Source organism: Staurois parvus, unplaced genomic scaffold (genome assembly GCF_062004578.1).
Source record: "Staurois parvus isolate SC_StPar_1 unplaced genomic scaffold, SC_StPar_1.0 ptg001074l, whole genome shotgun sequence".
NCBI lineage: Eukaryota > Metazoa > Chordata > Amphibia > Anura > Ranidae > Staurois > Staurois parvus.
In genome coordinates, this window is record NW_028318870.1 from 56,894 (window position 1) to 77,864 (window position 20,971).

General features: G+C 49.2%; 1 protein-coding gene across 1 annotated transcript; it reads left to right on the forward strand.

Moving 5' to 3' along the window:
• The first annotated feature begins 5,720 nt into the window (after positions 1–5,720).
• On the forward strand, positions 5,721–7,958 carry LOC149440551 (E3 ubiquitin/ISG15 ligase TRIM25-like). Its single transcript, XM_089658471.1, has one exon. The coding sequence runs from the start codon at positions 5,721–5,723 to the stop codon at positions 7,470–7,472; it is 1,752 nt and encodes a 583-aa protein (XP_089514597.1). The 3' UTR covers positions 7,473–7,958.
• The last annotated feature ends 13,013 nt before the right edge of the window (positions 7,959–20,971 follow it).

The window sequence follows — 20,971 nt, forward strand, 5'->3', positions numbered from 1 at the left end:
TGTCAGTGGGGTTCCTGATGTCAGTGGGGTTCCTGGTGTCAGTGGGGTTCTTGGTGTCAGTGGGGTTCTTGGTGTCAGTGGGGTTTCCTGGTGTCAGTGGGGATCCTGGTGTCAGTGGGGTTTCCTGGTGTCAGTGGGGTTTCCTGGTGTCAGTGGGGTTCCTGGTGTCAGTGGGGTTTCCTGGTGTCAGTGGGGTTTCCTGGTGTCAGTGGGGTTCCTGGTGTCAGTGGGGTTTCCTGGTGTCAGTGGGGTTCTTGGTGTCAGTGGGGTTTCCTGGTGTCAGTGGGGTTTCCTGGTGTCAGTGGGGTTTCCCGCTGACAGCTGAATGTCAAAAGAATTGTCAGCATTGTCTGACAATCAAACATTTTTTTTTAAACTGCCTGGGGTCCCCCCTCCCACCCACACCAAGCCCTTTGGGTCTGGTATGGATTTTGAGGGAAACCCCCACTCCAAAAATAATTTTTAAATGATGTGAAAATCCATCCCCAAAATCCATACCAGACCCTTATCTGAGCGTGCAGCCCAGCAGGCCAGGAAAGGGGGGGGCAAGCGAGCACCTCCCCCACCTTAACCGTACCAGGCTACATTCCCTCAACAGGGGTGTATGCTTTGGGGCAGGGGGGCTCCCCTCCACAGCACCTTGTCCCCATGTTGATGAGGACAAGGGCCTCTTCCCTACAACCCTGGGCTGTGGTTGCGGGGGTCTGCAGGTGGGGGGTTTATCGGAATCTGGAAGCCTCCTTTAACAAGGGGCCCCCAGATCCCGGGCCCCCCCCCCCAGGAATGAGTATGGAGTACATGGTACTGCTACCGATTCACAAAAAAAAAACTGTAGTGTAAAAAAGACAGGAGACGGTCCCTGACAAGTCCTTTACTGACAACAAAAATGTGAAACGTCCCCTGAGGTAGATCTGATGTCACTCACAATGCTGCCGCTGCCCGAAGAAGGACAAAACAGGCGCTCCGCTGGTGACGCCGGATCCCGCCATCTGACAGCCGCACCGCCGATGGCAGTTCCTAAATACTGTCATATCTCAAGGTGGCAGGGTTCACCCCGCCCCCTTGTGATGTCATCACACGCTGTGATTGGTCAAAGCATTCCGCCTCACCTATGGTCAGATGCATTACTTTGAACAATCCCAATGCACTGTCAGGGCGCAGTGCATTGTGGGGCACAGCGGGCAAATAGCGCACCGAACGCCCCTATCATTCACGTGTTCAGCAAACAGTCAATGTTCCAGTTGAAGTTACCCAAACATTCAGCCCAACACTAGTATGTAATGCAGAGTTCAGAGGTCAGTGGTATGTAATGCAGAGTTCAGAGGTCAGTGGTATGTAATGCAGAGTTCAGGGGTCAGTGGTATGTAAGGCAGAGTTCAGGGGTCATTGGTATGTAATGCAGAGTTCAGGGGTCAGGGGTACATAATACAGAGTTCAGAGGTCAGTGGTATGTAATGCAGATTTCAGAGGTCAGTGGTATGTAATGCAGAGTTCAGGGGTCATTGGTATGTAATGCAGAGTTCAGGGGTCAGGGGTACATAATACAGAGTTCAGAGGTCAGTGGTATGTAATGCAGATTTCAGAGGTCATTGGTATGTAATGCAGAGTTCAGAGGTCAGGGGTACATAATACAGAGTTCAGAGGTCAGTGGTAAGTAAGGCAGAGTTCAGTGGTATGTAATACAGAGTTCAGAGGTCAGTGGTATGTGATGCAGAGTTCAGAGGTCAGTGGTATGTGATGCAGACATCAGAGGTCAGTGGTATGTATTGCAGAGTTCAGAGGTCAGTGGTATGTAATGCAGAGTTCAGAGGTCAGTGGTATGTGATGCAGAGTTCAGAGGTCAGTGGTATGTATTTCAGAGTTCAGAGGTCAGTGGTATGTAATGCAGAGTTCAGAGGTCAGTGGTATGTAATGCAGAGTTCAAAGGTCAGCAGTATACAATGCAGAGTTCAGAGGTCAGTAGTATGTAATACAGAGTTCAGAGGTCAGTAATATGTAATACAGAGTTCAAAGGTAAGTAGTATGTAATGCAGAGTTCAGAGGTCAGTAGTATGTAATACAGAGTTCAGAGGTCAGTAATATGTAATGCAGAGTTCAGAGGTCAGTAATATGTAATACAGAGTTCAGAGGTCAGTAATATGTAATACAGAGTTCAGAGATCAGTGGTATGTATTGCAGAGTTCAGAGGTCAGTGGTATGTAATACAGAGTTCAGAGGTCAGCAATATGTAATGCAGAGTTCAGAGGTCAGCAGTATGTAATGCAGAGTTCAGAGGTCAGCAGTATGTAATGCAGAGTTCAGAGGTCAGTAGTATGTAATACAGAGTTCAGAGGTCAGTAGTATGTAATTCAGAGGTCAGTAGTAGTAATACAGAGTTCAGAGGTCAGTAGTATGTAATGCAGAGTTCAGAGGTCAGTAGTATGTAATACAGAGTTCAGAGGTCAGTAATATGTAATACAGAGTTCAGAGGTCAGTAATATGTAATACAGAGTTCAGAGATCAGTGGTATGTAATGCAGAGTTCAGAGGTCAGTGGTATGTAATACAGAGTTCAGAGGTCAGTAATATGTAATACAGAGTTCAGAGGTCAGTAGTATGTAATACAGAGTTCAGAGGTCAGTAATATGTAATACAGAGTTCAGAGGTCAGTAATATGTAATACAGAGTTCAGAGATCAGTGGTATGTAATGCAGAGTTCAGAGGTCAGTGGTATGTAATACAGAGTTCAGAGGTCAGTAATATGTAATACAGAGTTCAGAGGTCAGTAGTATGTAATGCAGAGTTCAGAGGTCAGCAGTATGTAATGCAGAGTTCAGAGGTCAGTAGTATGTAATGCAGAGTTCAGAGGTCAGTAATATGTAATACAGAGTTCAGAGGTCAGTAGTATGTAATGCAGAGTTCAGAGGTCAGTAGTATGTAATGCAGAGTTCAGAGGTCAGTAGTATGTAATGCAGAGTTCAGAGGTCAGTAATATGTAATACAGAGTTCAGAGGTTAGTAGTATGTAATGCAGAGTTCAGAGGTCAGTAGTATGTAATACAGAGTTCAGAGGTCAGTAGTATGTAATACAGAGTTCAGAGGTCAGTGGTATGTAATACAGAGTTCAGAGGTCAGTAATATGTAATACAGAGTTCAGAGGTCAGTAGTATAGAATGCAGAGTTCAGAGGTCAGTAATATGTAATACAGAGTTCAGAGGTCAGTGGTATGTAATACAGAGTTCAGAGGTCAGTAATATGTAATACAGAGTTCAGAGGTCAGTAATATGTAATACAGAGTTCAGAGGTCAGTAGTATGTAATGCAGAGTTCAGAGGTCAGTAATATGTAATACAGAGTTCAGAGATCAGTGGTATGTAATGCAGAGTTCAGAGGTCAGCGGTATGTAATGCAGAGTTCAGAGGTCAGCAGTATGTAATGCAGAGTTCAGAGGTCAGTAGTATGTAAAAACAGAGTTCAGAGGTCAGTAGTATGTAATGCAGAGTTCAGAGGTCAGTAATATGTAATACAGAGTTCAGAGGTCAGTAATATGTAATACAGAGTTCAGAGGTCAGTAATATGTAATGCAGAGTTCAGAGATCAGTGGTATGTAATGCAGAGTTCAGAGGTCAGTGGTATGTAATACAGAGTTCAGAGGTCAGTAATATGTAATACAGAGTTCAGAGGTCAGTAGTATGTAATGCAGAGTTCAGAGGTCAGTAATATGTAATACAGAGTTCAGAGGTCAGTGGTATGTAATGCAGAGTTCAGAGGTCAGTGGTATGTAATACAGAGTTCAGAGGTCAGCAATATGTAATGCAGAGTTCAGAGGTCAGCAGTATGTAATGCAGAGTTCATAGGTCAGTAGTATGTAATACAGAGTTCAGAGGTCAGTAGTATGTAATACAGAGTTCAGAGGCCAGTAGTATGTAATTCAGAGGTCAGAGGTCAGTAGTAGTAATACAGAGTTCAGAGGTCAGTATTATGTAATACAGAGTTCAGAGGTCAGTAGTATGTAATGCAGAGTTCATAGGTCAGTAGTATGTAATACAGAGTTCAGAGGTCAGTAGTATGTAATGCAGAGTTCAGAGGTCAGTGGTATGTAATGCAGAGTTCAGAGGTCAGTAGTATGTAATTCAGAGTTCAGAGGTCAGTGGTATGTAATGCAGAGTTCAGAGGTCAGTAGTATGTAATGCAGAGTTCAGAGGTCAGTAGTATGTAATGCAGAGTTCAGAGGTCAGTGGTATGTAATGCAGAGTTCAGAGGTCAGTAGTATGTAATGCAGAGTTCAGAGGTCAGTGGTATGTAATGCAGAGTTCAGAGGTCAGTAGTATGTTAGGCCAATAAGATAACCTTGCCCCCTGACATGTGGTGGGCGGTTCCTTTATTGATTTCAGGTGTCAATGAGGATTGGTGAGGTCCATGTACACGCTAACTGATGTTCATCCTGAGTCACTTGTTCCAGGTATGTTGGTGTTCTGGATGCTTTGTGCTGGAAATGAGTTAGTGGGTGGAGTAAGCAGCCTTAGTACGTGTTGTCTGTGATGTTCTACCAACCAACCATCAGATTCCAACCTTCCCTTCCTACTGACAGTGTGGGAATGTCTCGGGGGTAACACAGACAGTTCATGTTCTGTGATTGGGGTCTCGGGGTAACACAGACAGTTCATGTTATGTGATTGGGGTCTCGGGGTAACACAGACAGTTCATGTTATGTGATTGGGGTCTCGGGGTAACACAGACAGTTCATGTTATGTGATTGGGGTCTCGGGGGTAACACAGACAGTTCATGTTATGTGATTGGGGTCTCGGGGGTAACACAGACAGTTCATGTTATGTGATTGGGGTCTCGGGGGTAACACAGACAGTTCATGTTATGTGATTGGGGTCTTGGGGGTAACACAGACAGTTCATGTTATGTGATTGGGGTCTCGGGGGTAACGCAGACAGTTCATATTATTGGGGTCTTGGGGGTAACACAGACAGTTCATATTATGTGATTGGGGTCTCGGGGGTAACACAGACAGTTCATGTTATGTGATTGGGGTCTCGGGGGTAACACAGACAGTTCATATTATTGGGGTCTTGGGGGTAACACAGACAGTTCATATTATTGGGGTCTTGGGGGTAACACAGACAGTTCATATTATGTGATTGGGGTCTCGGGGGTAACACAGACAGTTCATGTTATGTGATTGGGGTCTCGGGGGTAACACAGACAGTTCATATTATGTGATTGGGGTCTCGGGGGTAACACAGACAGTTCATGTTATGTGATTGGGGTCTCGGGGGTAACACAGACAGTTCATATTATTGGGGTCTCGGGGGTAACACAGACAGTTCATATTATTGGGGTCTCGGGGGTAACACAGACAGTTCATATTATTGGGGTCTCGGGGGTAACACAGACAGTTCATATTATTGGGGTCTCGGGGGTAACACAGACAGTTCATATTATTGGGGTCTCGGGGGTAACACAGACAGTTCAAAGTGATGATTATCTGGTGCACCGTCTCTGTGGAGATGAACATGGAACACGCCTCTCTTCTCTCTTCTTATTACATAAGGAGGTCCAAAGGGCAAGGAGGATATGCAACGTGCAGTAAACCCATCAACCAATCACAACGCAGTAAGTCCAAATGTAACTGCATGATTATATCAATGACTGAACTTTGTACATTGTTACTATCCTAATAAATAATTCTTACAGAGTTCAATCTTCTCACTTTATTCTTCTGCTCTCAGCGATGGCAACTTCTCGTCTGAAAGAGAATCTGGAATGTTCCATCTGTCTGAACATTTATACGGATCCCGTAACCCTGACATGTGGACACAACTTCTGCCGGGACTGTATTGGCCGTGTGTTGGATACACAGGAGGAGACTGGAGGTTATTCCTGTCCTGAATGCAGAGTAACATTCAGGAGACGCCCCGTCCTTCAGAAGAACATTACTCTGTGTAAGATTTCGGAGACCCTCCAGACCACACAGGGTGCTCAGGAGGAGTCCAGGGTCTTCTGTACTTACTGTATTCACACTCCTGTACCGGCTGTGAAATCCTGTCTGATGTGTGAAGCTTCTCTGTGTGACAACCACCTGAGAGTCCACAGCAAGTCACCAGAACACGTCCTATGTGACCCCACCACTTCCCTGAAGGACAGGAAATGCTCCATCCATAAGAAGATCCTGGAGTATTACTGCACCGAGGACTCCACCTGTATCTGTATGTCCTGCAGGGTGGATGGAGAACATCGGGGACACCAGGTGGAAACCATGGATGAGGCCTCCAAGAAGAAGAAGAAGAAACTGAGGAATGTTCTGCAGAAACTGATGACAGAGAGAGAGGAGACAGAGAAAAGAGTCCAGAGTCTGCAGGAACGCAGGAGGAAAGTACAAGGAAAAGCAGATGATGAAACCAAGAGAGTCACTGACCTGTTCAGAGACCTCAGGAGACGTCTGGAAGACCTGGAGAAGAGAGTCCTGAGTGAAATCTCCGGGCATGCTGAGTGGGTCTTTTTATCACTGTCTGATATGATCCGGGATCTGGAAATAAAGATCGATGAGCTGTACAGCAAAGTATTTTACATTGAGGAGCTGTGTAACATGACGGATCCACTGATTGTCCTACAGGAATCAGATACAGGTGACTTGTGGGATATTGAGGATGGAGATGATGAGGACAGAGAGAGACATGAGAAGCTCCTCCATGATGGAGGGGATGTGGATGTGGGGGGGATCTCACACATATTACACACGGGTCTATCTGATATCATGTCTGGGGTCAATGTACAGAAATCTACAGGCACACATGTCTCTCCACAGTCTACTACAAAGGGCAAAGGTCCCATCAATGGTCCACCATCCAGGGCAGACCCCCAACCCTCCCCCACCATACAACACTCACACCGCCAGGCTGGGGGACCAAATATTGGGGCTGTACAGCAAACATGGGGGGTGTCGGGGGTTACAGAGGTATCACTGGATGTGAGGACAGCTGGTCATCATCTACATATATCAGGTGACGGGAAAACTGTATCCTGGTCAGAAAAGAGCCCAAATTATCCAAAAACTCTAAAGAGATTTCTGGATGAGCCTCAGGTGATGAGCACTCAGGGGTTCTCCTCGGGGAGACATTACTGGGAAGTGGATGTCGGGGGGTCAGGGTGCTGGATAGTCGGGGTGTGTTACCCCAGTATAGACCGGAGAGGAGGTCAGTCAAGGTTTGGATATAATAGGAAGTCCTGGTGTTTGAAGGGGTGGGGGTGGGATGACCAGTATTGGGTCATACATGACAGTCATGAGATCCCATTTTCCAGTGATGGCGCCAGTACCAGAGTCAGGATAGATCTGGATTATGAGGCCGGGCGGATCTCCTTCTATGATCTGTGTGACCCGATCCGACACCTCCACACCTTCACCACCACCTTCACCGAGCCCCTCCATGCCGGGGTATATATAGAGGAAGGTCAGATAACAATATCTGGGGGGACTCCGAAGTGAGAAATCTGCCCAGAGACTGGGGACATCACAGGGCGGAGAATCTGATTGGTGCAATACTTAGCCAATAGGAAGCAGCGGACAAGAAACGAGATTACTGATTCATTTATAGAATTCCAGGGCCGTCATCTTCATCCGTCACCTCACTTCACTCCCTAGTGTGTCACCCACCAGGAACAAGCATGCAGGTGGGCAGATTCTTCAGGCTTCACTGGCTGCATGCTTGTTCCCCCTTCACCCAATACTAGAACAATAGGTTCTGTCTAGACACACTTTACTGTCCACAATGAGAATTCCTACATTTCTGTCCTCATGGGTTCCTTTACATGACCAATCCATGGGTCTGTGATTGCCCCTCCCCCTCACTGTGATTGGCTGTGATGAGTGTCACTATGAATACAGCCAGTGCTAGTCTTGTTCCTATTGGTTATGACATAGAGGGGGCGGGGATTGATAAGCGATGATTCTGGTCGTGTTGGGGGTGGGGTACTGTGGGCAGGTGACGGGGGGGGGTCTACAGTCTCAGGAAGTGGAGATCCTCGGCTCTGTATATGGGAATATTGATCAATGATTGGATAGAGATACAATGATGGATTGGATTGGAGGAGGACTACAATCACCATTAGCCCCTCCAGTCCCGGCCCCTCTATGATCCACATGGAGCCGAGCGATGTTTCCTCTATGGCCCCATTCAGCTGATAAAGAGAAATCATTCTGATGTGATTACTAATGATGGAATGACAGGACTAAGTGCTTATATGCTAATGTTGGGTTCTGTCTATAATAACAGCTTCTCTGTCTAGAATGACTTTACAGAAAGATGTTATTAGAACAAATTGCTGATCTCCGGATCCTTGGAAGGTCTTGTTGTGGAACATAGAGACAGTTGGTCTCCTTCTTCTACAATGAGGGATTTGGGAGTCTGGAGGTGGGACAAGCTGATCAGGTGTTCAGAGAGAACACAAATGAATGTCTCTTGTGATGAATGATGAGCTGCTTGTACAAATTCTTCACTGAATGATTTCATCTGTAAAATGTTGATGTTTGGGACGCTCCTCCATGACAACTGTCCAGGATTGGAGGAGAAAAGCCTCGGGTTGCATGAAGAGGTCAGATCCTTGGTCCACCTGCCATGTCTGAGGATCTCCGCACACCTTCATCTCTCTACTTTCTAATCTTGACTTTTACTTTGTAACTCTTCTCTTCTCAATAAACTTCCAGAACCTTCCCCGTCATCAGAGGTTGTTGTTTCCTCATCACATTCCACAAGAACTTTGTGACACCGATGGAACACCTCCATCATTTTATGGGGACACACAAGACTTCCTGTGGTCAGGATGGTCCTACAGAGGTCAAAGTTCTGGGTTTTTTCTTCTATATATAAGAAAAACACAGACAAAAATGGAAAAACATCTATTTTAACTTGTTGTGACCGAAGTTTTAGATGAGAAAGGGGGGGTGTTTATAAAAACATTGGCAGAGCTCTTCCTCCTGAGACCCCGATGTATCTGCGCTCTGTGTAAATGAGGGAAAAAACCCACTTTTAGGCTATAAATCGCAATCCAATGCCGAGCTTCACCTAGATTTGTAACCTTCTAAACCAACTCCAACACGTGACATAAACGTTGTACATGAGGTCCATCTGATGATAGGAATTGTCCAGAATTGCTGAGTATCTTCTCAGATGCTTTCATTCCATAGACCTTCTTTAACCCCCGTTCTTCTATATACTGCAAACCAATGGGTGTGTGCGTCCACCTCCACGGGATACATACGACCAAACCACTACGTGAGGCCATAAATGGCGTGTGTCCCTCATATATGGACTGATATCTTGTGTCCAGCATCATTTTATGGGGACACACAAGGCTTCCTGTGGTCAGGATGGTCCTACAGAGGTCACATGTGATATAGAAGACACAGAAGACGATGGATACATCTGTAGTATTCTTCAGTATGAGCGATGATGGAGATCCAATTATAATACATTCACTTTGGGAACATCTCAGCGTTTGTGTAGAAGTCACGATTCGTCCCGTAATGTCTGTAATATGTGGGAAATGTCAGATTTATATATAGAAGACACAAACAGAAGATTGAGAGCGAATCGTATTCCGCTCCGTGTCTTCGGTGAAATAAAATCCCAATAGCTGCGTAATGATTGGTTGGTGTGACCGTTCCCGCGTCTACAGACTACAGGATGGATCGCAATTTAGTTTATCACATTTCTTTTTTTTTTTCCATAAAACATTGTTATTCGGTTTTACAAATATAGTTACAACAAAAAAAACAAAAATCGGACAGCGAGAAGCTGCGGAATATCACAGAATAGGTGCGGCGGTGAAGTCTAACAAAGAGAGAAAAGGAAATATTGGATAATTCCTCGCAATCCGACTAGTTCTGAGAAATAATCATTTCAGAGGATCCAAAACAAAAAGGTGAAACATAATAATACCCTCGGTTCCGGTTCTGAACCCGTCGGGCCGGGGAGTCCAAGCTTTGTCAGATTTGGTCCTTCTATGGTTCAGGTCAGCTAAAGATTCCTCATAGATGAAGAGGGTTCGGACTCGCCTGATGACGTCAGTTAGAGAAGGGGCGGAGTCTATTTCCTGGTGTCTAGTAACGGTAAGTCTTGATGTCAGAAGAATACGTGTCACTAAAAGTCCATCATGGATTGGATGTGTCTGTATTTATATTCACAATGGCGGGGGTAGGATCGGGGGGGGGTTTAACCCCTTCAAGACCAGTCAATTTTTCCCTCTCCCCCCACCTTTCAGTCCAGACACTTTCTCCCCCCCTGGACTGGAAGGGGGGGGTAGTGCCTGGACGTGAAGGTGGGGGGAGGGGGAGAAAGTGTCTGGACTGGAGGGGGGGGGGGGGAGTGTCTGGACATCAGGCGGCGTCGCCCGATTCTATATCCTCCTATATCCGGCGGCATCACCCGATTCTATAACCTCCTACATCCGGCGGCGTCACCCGATTCTATAACCTCCTACATCCGGCGGCGTGACCCGATTCTATAACCTCCTACATCCGGCGGCGTCACCCGATTCTATAACCTCCTACATCCGGCAGTGTGACCCCATTTTATATCCTCCTATATCCAGTAGCGTCACCCGATTCTATAACCTCCTACATCCGGCGGCGTCTCCCGATTCTATAACCTCCTACATCCGGCGGCGTCGCCCGATTCTATAACCTCCTACATCCGGCGGCGTGACCCGATTCTATAACCTCCTACATCCGGCGGCAGCGCCCGATTCTATAACCTCCTACATCCGGCGGCGGCGCCCGATTCTATAACCTCCTACATTCGGCGGCGTCGCCCGATTCTATAACCTCCTACATCCGGCGGCGGCGCCCGATTCTATAACCTCCTACATCCGGCAGTGTGACCCCATTTTATATCCTCCTATATCCAGTAGCGTCACCCGATTCTATAACCTCCTACATCCGGCGGCGTCTCCCGATTCTATAACCTCCTACATCCGGCGGCGTCGCCCGATTCTATAACCTCCTACATCCGGCGGCGTGACCCGATTCTATAACCTCCTACATCCGGCGGCGGCGCCCGATTCTATAACCTCCTACATCCGGCGGCGGCGCCCGATTCTATAACCTCCTACATTCGGCGGCGTCGCCCGATTCTATAACCTCCTACATCCGGCGGCGGCGCCCGATTCTATAACCTCCTACATTCGGCGGCGTCGCCCGATTCTATAACCTCCTACATCCGGCGGCGGCGCCCGATTCTATAACCTCCTACATCCGGCGGCGTCGCCCGATTCTATAACCTCCTACATCCGGCGGCGTGACCCGATTCTATAACCTCCTACATCCGGCGGCGTCGCCCGATTCTATAACCTCCTACATTCGGCGGCGTCGCCCGATTCTATAACCTCCTACATCCGACGGCGTCGCCCGATTCTATAACCTCCTACATCCGGCGGCGTCGCCCGATTCTATAACCTCCTACATCCGGCGGCGTCGCCCGATTCTATAACCTCCTACATTCGGCGGCGTCGCCCGATTCTATAACCTCCTACATCCGGCGGCGTCACCCGATTCTATAACCTCCTACATCCGGTGGCGTCGCCCGATTCTATAACCTCCTACATCCGGCGGCGTCGCCCGATTCTATAACCTCCTACATCCGGCGGCGTCACCCGATTCTATATCCTCCTACATCCGGCGGCGTCGCCCAATTCTATAACCTCCTACATCTGGCTGCGTGACCCGATTCTATAACCTCCTACATCCGGCGGCGTCGCCCAATTCTATAACCTCCTACATCTGGCTGCGTGACCCGATTCTATATCCTCCTACATTCGACGGCGTGACCCGATTCTATAACCTCCTACATCCGGCGGCGTCGCCCGATTCTATAACCTCCTACATCCGGCGGCGTCGCCCGATTCTATAACCTCCTACATCCGGCGGCGTCGCCCAATTCTATAACCTCCTACATCTGGCTGCGTGACCCGATTCTATAACCTCCTACATCCGGCGGCGTCGCCCAATTCTATAACCTCCTACATCTGGCTGCGTGACCCGATTCTATAACCTCCTACATCCGGCGGCGTCACCCGATTCTATAACCTCCTACATCCGGCGGCGTCACCCAATTCTATAACCTCCTACATCTGGCTGCGTCGCCCGATTCTATAACCTCCTACATCCGGCGGCGTCACCCGATTCTATATCCTCCTACATCCGGCGGCGTCGCCCAATTCTATAACCTCCTACATCTGGCTGCGTGACCCGATTCTATAACCTCCTACATCCGGCGGAGTCGCCCGATTCTATAACCTCCTACATCCGGCGGAGTCGCCCAATTCTATAACCTCCTACATCTGGCTGCGTGACCCGATTCTATAACCTCCTACATCCGGCGGAGTCGCCCGATTCTATAACCTCCTACATCCGGCGGAGTCGCCCAATTCTATAACCTCCTACATCTGGCTGCGTGACCCGATTCTATAACCTCCTACATCCGGCATCGTCGCCCGATTCTATAACCTCCTACATCCGGCGCCGTCGCCCGATTCTATAACCTCCTACATCCGGCGGCGTCGCCCGATTCTATAACCTCCTACATCCGGCGGCGTCGCCCGATTCTATAACCTCCTCCAATCTCCATCAGAATGTAACAAGATGACTCCCTTCATCCAGTGGGGGAAAGATTTCGAGACTTCGATCTGTACTGAGCAGTGGGGTGTACATTTTGGGGGGGTGTTCAGCTACGAGATGTGTTCACCTTTGGGAGCGAACCCACAAAATGTCCACAAGATGGAACCGAACTCCTCCCCAAATGGCCGAATTCTCAGGATGACATAGTCCTCCATGCCCGAGAACCCGCGGCCAGCCTGGAGCTCTATTACATATATTATGGACATGGAGAATATTAGTGTAGCGATCCCCCCGAGGGGGCTGCTTACGTTTGTTCACTCCGCCACTCTGCCTCCCAACCCCAAGAACTGTCTCAGCCCCAACTGACACCCCTGACAATAGTGAAGTACAAGGACCAATGAAAAGCACACACGGTATAATAAACACAGAGATCAGCTTTACTGTAAGACCTCTATGGGAAGTAATAAACATGAACAACAGGTATACGTTCGGTGAATCCAGAGAACAGCAAATCCTGAGACCGGAAGCAATATAACTCACTTTTACACTCAGGCTGCTTTCAGGGGATTCCAACCATGAATAACCCCAAAAGCAGAGGAAACACTTACATGGCGCCCTCAAAGTGGGTCCAAACCCCTTTACATAAACTCAGCTCTATGATGTCCAAGCAGGAGGAGAGCAGAAGGATGACTCTCTGTGGTGTCAGACTTCTCCCTTCTAACCCCCGACACCACAAGCCCAATAGGCCAACACTGCGCCCAACTGATGCTTCATAGCTACTTTCCAAGGTAGAGCTATTCCCTCCCACACCATGCAATATAGAGGCCTGAATACGCATGCGCGTGCCCGTATGGCACCAGTAACTTCAGTCTCTTGGTAACAGGATGAATGTTGGGGTCTTCAGCGAGACACTTTCATTGGTGCACTTACACTCCTATGGTAAAGTATCATTGTAATCCCGTGGCAGTATGTGTGCCGTGTTCCTGTCATCTGACAGTGGGAGAAATCCCTCTCACCAGATCCTGGGACTAAGGCCCAAACCATGGTCCTGGAAATGACCGGCTCCTGTGGTCACCTCACCATGAGCCCTTCACCCTGTCAGTGTAGGGACTGTACTGTAGGCCACATCTCTCAGTTTGGATGTTCCTTTGTCTGATGCAGATCACCAAGCATGCAGTGCACTGCCCATCAGCACTTCTCTGCCAGGTCCAATCTCTCTCCTGCCACATGCAATCTCCCTCTCCTCAGGAGACCCCAAGATGGATCCCTTCACTCTGCTCCCCCTAAGCATGATGGCTTTTGTAGTTCTTTTGTAGCTCTATCTCCATATCAGCCTATAAGGCCGTTTCTGTTCAAGACTCCATCGTCCACAATGCTTTGCACCTGCACTTCCTGTTTGACAGAGTCCTTGTCATTGGCTCCTTTAATGGCTCTTATAATTGGCTCTCTCTCTCTTACAGTCTGAGAGGAGAAAGGGGGGCTGAAATCCCTCACTGCTTTGTCAGGGCGAGGGTCAGGGCGAGGGTCAAGGCGAGGGTCAGGGCGAGGGTCAGTGCGAGGGTCAGGGCAAGGGTCAGGGCAAGGGTCAGGCCGAGGGTCAGGGGCGAGGGTCAGGGCAAGGGTCAGGGCGAGGGTCAGGGCGAGGGTCAGGGCGAGGGTCAAGGCGAGGGTCAGGGCGAGGGTCAGGGCGAGGGTCAGTGCGAGGGTCAGTGCGAGGGTCAGGCCGAGGGTCAGGCCGAGGGTCAGGGCAAGGGTCAGGGCAAGGGTCAGGGCAAGGGTCAGTGCGAGGGTCAGGGCAAGGGTCAGGGCAAGGGTCAGTGCGAGGGTCAGGCCGAGGGTCAGGGCAAGGGTCAGGGCAAGGGTCAGGGCAAGGGTCAGTGCGAGGGTCAGGGCGAGGGTCAGGGCAAGGGTCAGGGCAAGGGTCAGTGCGAGGGTCAGGGCAAGGGTCAGTGCGAGGGTCAGTGCGAGGGTCAGGGCAAGGGTCAGTGCGAGGGTCAGGGAAAGGGTCAGGGCAAGGGTCAGGGCGAGGGTCAGTGCGAGGGTCAGGGCGAGGGTCAGGTTACACAGGAGAGGCCAGTCAGCAGATCACAGCCATGAGACAGGATTAATCTCTCCTGCTATATTAGAATCTATTGGGATAAAATCTTCCCCGTGATATTGGAAATGACCGGGATATTCACCACTTCCCGCCCGGCCCGTGTGCGTACCGGGAGCAGTGCAGGAGCGGGTGGACCTCTATAAATGTCCTCCCACATCCCCTGCCTGTGTGGACTCCTTAGGAGCACGCAGCACCGAAATCATCCTCCAGACATAGCACAACACCAATCGCTGTACGGAACTGCTGTGTGAGGTCCCAATCATCTGATCACTGATTGGCCAAGCAGTGATCACATGAATAGTAGTAAACTGTCACTTCTGACATCATTGCTTACTACGTGTGAAATCTGTGAATGATCACAGAGATCACATGGTACAGGTTCATTCACAACAGCATTGTACCATGTGACAAGCTGTGACCAATCACAACTCTCACAGTAGTTGTCAGGGCTCCAGGTATGACCAGAGGTGTGTGACTGACGCAGGGAAACGCAGACCTCAGATATGTTATAAACAATGTAATTTATTAACACTAACAATACAAACATAAACGCAGTGCAATACTAAAACATAACACAGTGCAACCAAACCAAACCAACCACCCACAGATAACAGTACATACAATGCAAGTGTCGTCAGGCAGGCCGGGTCAATATCAATTGGGCAGGTAGGAACAGGGGGAGCAAGCGGAGAATGGTCGGGGTCACAGGCCAGAGATCAAACAGGAGAAGTCAGCAGAGGTCCGGATCAGGCAGGGTCAGCAACGAATCAGACAGAAACAGGAACAGAAATGCAGGAACAAGATACAGGGCCCAGGAAAAACACACACCAAGGCAGAGACTGCAGGTCTGGCCATCCCTTAAATACACCTGCATGATCAGCTTCAGGTGTTTGGCTGGCTGCAGGGTTGAGTCTCTGATTGCTGGGAGCACCCGCTGGCCAGCCCTGGTACTGCAGCCCACAAGGCAGGTGAGTCCCACCATTACTGGCAAGTCCATTCCTGACAGTAGTTCAATGGCTGCAGGAATGCAGACAGAGAGAAGGAGAAATGATTCCTCTTACAGCCTTGAATAAAAACCACCAAAATAAAGCTTTATCTGTCTCAAAACAATGCTAAAAAATTCATCTGGGTCCAGTGTTGCATGACCGTGCAATTGTCATTCAAAGTGTGATAGCGCTGAAAGCTGAAAATTGGCCTGGGGGGAGGGGGGGAAGTGTCCGGACTGGAAGGGGGGAAGGAATCCTGAGAAAGGGGAGGGAGGGGAAATCCTCTGAAAGGGGAAGGGGGGAATCCTCAGAAAGGGGAGGGTTAGACTAAATACATTCATCCAACTGATTTTTAACCAGTTGCCACCCGTCCTATAGCCAGATGGCGGTCAGCTCGTCCCTCCGGTTGGACTCCATATGGCTTCCTTTCGGGCATGCACAGTTTTCCTCCCTGCAGGGCCGTTCTGCAATGCGATCTGTCACCAGCCATGTACCTCGGACACGGCCGATGACAGATCTGAGTACCGGCCCCCGTTGCCGGTACCATGTGACCAATCACAGGAGGTCACATGACGGTTGTATACAATGGATGGCTTCCTTTCATACCATCCATTGTATACAAGTGTGTCGAGCTGTGATTGGTCACAGAGATCACATGCACAAGCTGGGCCAATCACAGCCCATCTGTGTCATGTGACTAGCCATGGCCAAATCACAACTAAGCACAAAAACCCCCTGAATGGATTGATGTCATTCAGGTAAATGCTTGCTTATAGCAAAGAAATTCTTGTGTAAAAAAAATAAAAATAAAATACTGCTGACTTCCCCAAAGTCGTACATTGTTACTATGGTCATGTTATACTACTTTGGTCATAGTGAAATATGAAGAAAAAATCTTAAAAAAAGAAAAAAAAAAGTAATAAAAAATTAAAACTAATAATTTTTTTTTTAAAAAATAAAATAAAAATTAATCACTTTTTTTTTCGTGCCATCACCAGTCAGTGTCCCTGATCACCGCCATGCCAGTTACATGATGACGCTGCACTGCACTGGTGACAGGATGGAAAAAACAAAAAATCAAAGTTCCACTTACGGTAACGCCTTTTCCAGTAGTCTTTCAGGGCAGCACCTCGAGAGACCTCGGCTCCTCCCCACCTGAGGAAACACCTCCACCCTAAACAAAGCCAATCACTCCCCTCCGACCTCAGTTCCTGGAATCGTACCTCCGGTCACCTGGGGAGACATGAGACAGCAGGGCATACTAGAAGACATCTCATACACAATTCTGGAACCAAGGGTGGGCACCCGGTGCTGTCCCGAGACTGCTGGAAAAGGCGTTACTGTAAGTGGAACTTTGGTTTCCCCTCTCGTCTTTCAGGACAGCATTGTGAGAGGATAATCGAGTACTTACCCCTTGGGCGGGCTCACTGCTTGCGGTACCCTACGTCCGAAGGCCTGCTCCTGCACCAAGACCAGGTCAAGTCTGTAATCCCTCACAAACGTCCCATAACTGGACCAGGTTGCTGCCCTACAAATCTGTTCCAGGGAGGATCCTGCCAGTTCAGCTTGAGTTGCCGCCACGGCCCGTGGGGAATGAGCCCTGATTCCCTCTGGGACCTCTAGACCCTCGGTTTGGAATGCCTGTTCAGTTGGTAGCTTCAACCATCTAGCCACTGTGCGCCTGGAGGCTTTCTTCCCTTTTCTCACCCCCCCCCCCCCGCAAAAGAAATAAACAAATGACTCTGTGCTTCGAAATTCTTTAGTCCTCTCTAGGTAAAGGAGCACACACCTTCTGACGTCTAACAAATGAAATTTCTCTTGCCTTTCCCCTACCGGGGAGGGCAAAACTACATCCTGTTCCCTCTGAAATTTTTGGGCCACCTTCGGAACAAAGGATGGGTCCGTCGTGAACGCCACTCTATCCAGAAAAATTTGCAAGTAAGGCGCCCTGACCGACAGGGCTTCCAGTTCACATACCCTCCTTGCTGTGGTGACCGCCACCACAAAAAACGTTTTAAGCGTGAGAGCACTTAGGGAGCAGGACCCCAGTGGCTCAAATGGTGGCTCCATCAATACCTTGAGTACTTTTGTCAAATCCCACATTGGGAATGGCCTATTCCCAGGAGGTCTGTCTTGTCAGAGTGCTAAAGAACCTGATTACCAATCCCTCCTTAGCTAAAGGGGTTTCCAGAAACACACTAAGGGCCGAAATTTGGCTCTTGAGTGTGCTGATCGCAAGCCCTTTATCGACCCCCTGCCTGCAGGAATTCTAGCCCCGACACTAGGCTATGGGTATCCACTGATGCCTTTCAGCACCATTCTTTAAAGCGACTCCAAACCTTCCTGAAAATGGCTTAGGTTTCTGTTTTCCTGCTAGCCAGGAGCGTAGCCACCAGCCTGGCTGAGAGCCCCTTCACCAACAGGAGTTGTTGCTCAGAAACCAACCGTCAGTTTCAGCCTCTCCACCCTGGGACATAGGACCAGGCCATGCGACAGTAAGTCCTTCCGTGGAGGTAATTCCCAGGGTGGTCGTGTGGCTCAGGCCCTCAATGGTGCGAACCATGCCCGCCGGGGCCAATACGGAGCTATCAGGATGAGAGAAGTTCTATCCAACCTGAACTTCCTCAACACCACTGATAGTAAGGCGACCGGGGGGAAGGCGTAGCACAGAGGAAAATTCCACCTCTGTCCCAACGCATCCACTGCCCACGCCCCATCCCACCGGTTTAGGAAAAAAAATCTCGGGACCTTGTTGTTCTGACCTGACGTTAAGAGGTCTATGTCTGGGGATCCCCACCTCTTTACAATGGCCTGGTAAACCTCTCCATTTAGGACCCACTTCAACTCTGTTGTCGTCTGCTCAGAAAATGGGCCACCCGATTCAATTCCCCTTTTAGGTGGACGGCTGATAAAGAGGCAAGATTTCTTTCTGCCCAAGACAGAAGCACTGCTGCCAGGGTCCAGAGAGAGACCTGCTCCTTGTCCCTCCCTGTGTTTACGTAGGTTACCGCTGTTGCATTGTCCCAGAGGACGCGGACATGCTGGTCCCCAGTCAAGCTCTGGAAGGAGCGGAGTGCTTCCAATACCGCTCTTAGCTCTTTCCAGTTTGAGGATTCCCCCTTTTCTACTGGAGACATCTCTCCCTGTACCACCGAATCTCCTAGGTGGGCCCCCCAACCCTGGGCGCTGGCATCCGTTGTGATCTCCCTGACCACCGGTACACTCCATAACAGCCCCTGAGTCACATTGGCTGTCTTCCTCCACCACCACAGGGATCTCTTCACTCTGGAGGGAATATGAACTTGGGTATCCAAGGACCACACCTGCCTGTCCCAGACTCTCAGTATGAAAAGTTGAAGGGGATGAAGATGCAACCCTGCCCACTGTACTGCCGGGATGGACGAAGTGAACAGTCCTAACACCGACATAGCCTGCCTCACGGCTACGTCGCGGCTTCCCAGTAACAGCCTGATCCCCCCCGTCTAACTTGACGAGCTTCTCTGGGGTTAACATGGTCTTCAGACAGGTGGAATCCAGAATGTACCCTAGATAGGTCATTCTTTTGGGAAGGAACTAGGCAGGACTTGTCCAAGTTCAGCAGCCATCCCAGACTCTCCATATGTCTCTTCACCACTGCCACGTCTACCGCAAGTTGAACTGCCGAACCCGCAAATAGAAGCAGGTCATCCAGATAGGCTACGACTGCAATTCCCTTTAGCCGAGGAAGAACTAATGCTTCGGACAGGACCTTGGTGAAGATTCTCGGTGAGGAGGAGAGTCCGAATGGCAAGGCCCGGAACTGTAGATGGTGCGTCCCTGCTGTGCTCTTAACTGCCAACCTGAGGAATCTCTGGAATGCCTCTGCGATAGGCACGTGCAGATAGGCATCCTTTAGGTTGATGGAGACCAGGAAGGCCCCTGGTGGAAGGAGGGCTCTGATAGTAAAGATTGAGTCCATCCGAAATCTTTTGTAACGTATAGACTCATTTAGGGGTCTCAGATTTAAAATTAATCTGTAGGCCCCTGATGGTTTCTGAACCACAAACACGTGGGAATAGAAACCCTTCCCAACTTCTGCCTCGGGAACTCTTACCACCACTTTCTGTGCCTCCAAATCCCAGAGCGAGGCTAGCAAGGCTGAGGCCCTCTGAGGACACCTGGTCAGACTCGTTAATAATCTTTTCGGCGGTGGTCTTATGATGTCCAATATAAAAGGGCTGGAGACCTCCGCTTCCCACTGTGGGAGGAAGGCTGCCAATCTTCCTCCCACTGGGGGAACCAAGTCACTGTGGTTTCTGGGGCTGGTCAGGAAGATGGAATATCGCACCTCCCTTGCCCATCCCTCTCTGCCCCCATGTCCTCCTCTCTCCTTCTGCCCTAGGGCTCTGTCTCTTTGGGGGATGAAATTTCCTACCCCCTAGATCCTGTAACTTTCACTTCAGGGGAAAGGACTTTTTTCTGTCCGCCGTACGGACCAACACCGACTCTAATCCCGGCCCAAACAGGAGATCTCCTGAAAAGGGGGATGCCACATAATTTTATTTTAGACGTGATATCCCCCTGCCACATCTTAAGCCACAGGGCCCTACGAGCTGAGTTGGCTAGAGCCCCTGACCTAGCAGCCAGCCTTACCGACTCTGCGGATACGTCGGCAATGTACCCCACCCCCCCCAACAATGTCTCAAATGATGCCAGGATTTTGTCTTTAGGGGAATCGGCCACTATATGTGCCTGTAACTGCGTAAGTCAGTACTCCATGTTTCTGGCTACTACAGTAGTGGCCATGGCTGACTTTAAATTAGACAGGGTTGAGTCCCACCACTTTTTAAGGAGGGATTCAGCTCTCCTATCCATCAGGTCTGGCAAAACACCCATGTCCTCAAAGGCCAGATCCATTTTCCTAGCAATCTGGGAAAAGGCTGCGTCCAACTTAGGATTCTTGTTCCATAAGTCTGACGGGTCCTCACTGAACGGAAATCTCCACTTAAGTAATTTGGAAAAAAAGGGCTTCTTCTCTGGATCCTGCCATTCCTTCCTTATAGTGTCTACTAAAACCTTGTGTACGGGGACTACTCTTCGCTTCTGTTCCTCCATACCCTGGTTCATTTGATTGTGTAGAGATAGAGGTTTTACTTCTTCCTTGATGTCCAGCATATCGTAAATTGCCCCTAACAAGTCATCCACTTCTTCCAGGGACTATTTGTACCTGGAGGGACCTCTGGGATCTTCCGAGGGGCCCTCCCCTGCTGAGTCCTCCACAGACTGATAATCCAGGGAGGGTTCCTCTT

Bases quoted from the DNA above. Each gene is read 5' to 3' on its own strand.
- LOC149440551 (XM_089658471.1), top strand. From the start codon at position 5,721: ATGGCAACTTCTCGTCTGAAAGAGAATCTGGAATGTTCCATCTGTCTG.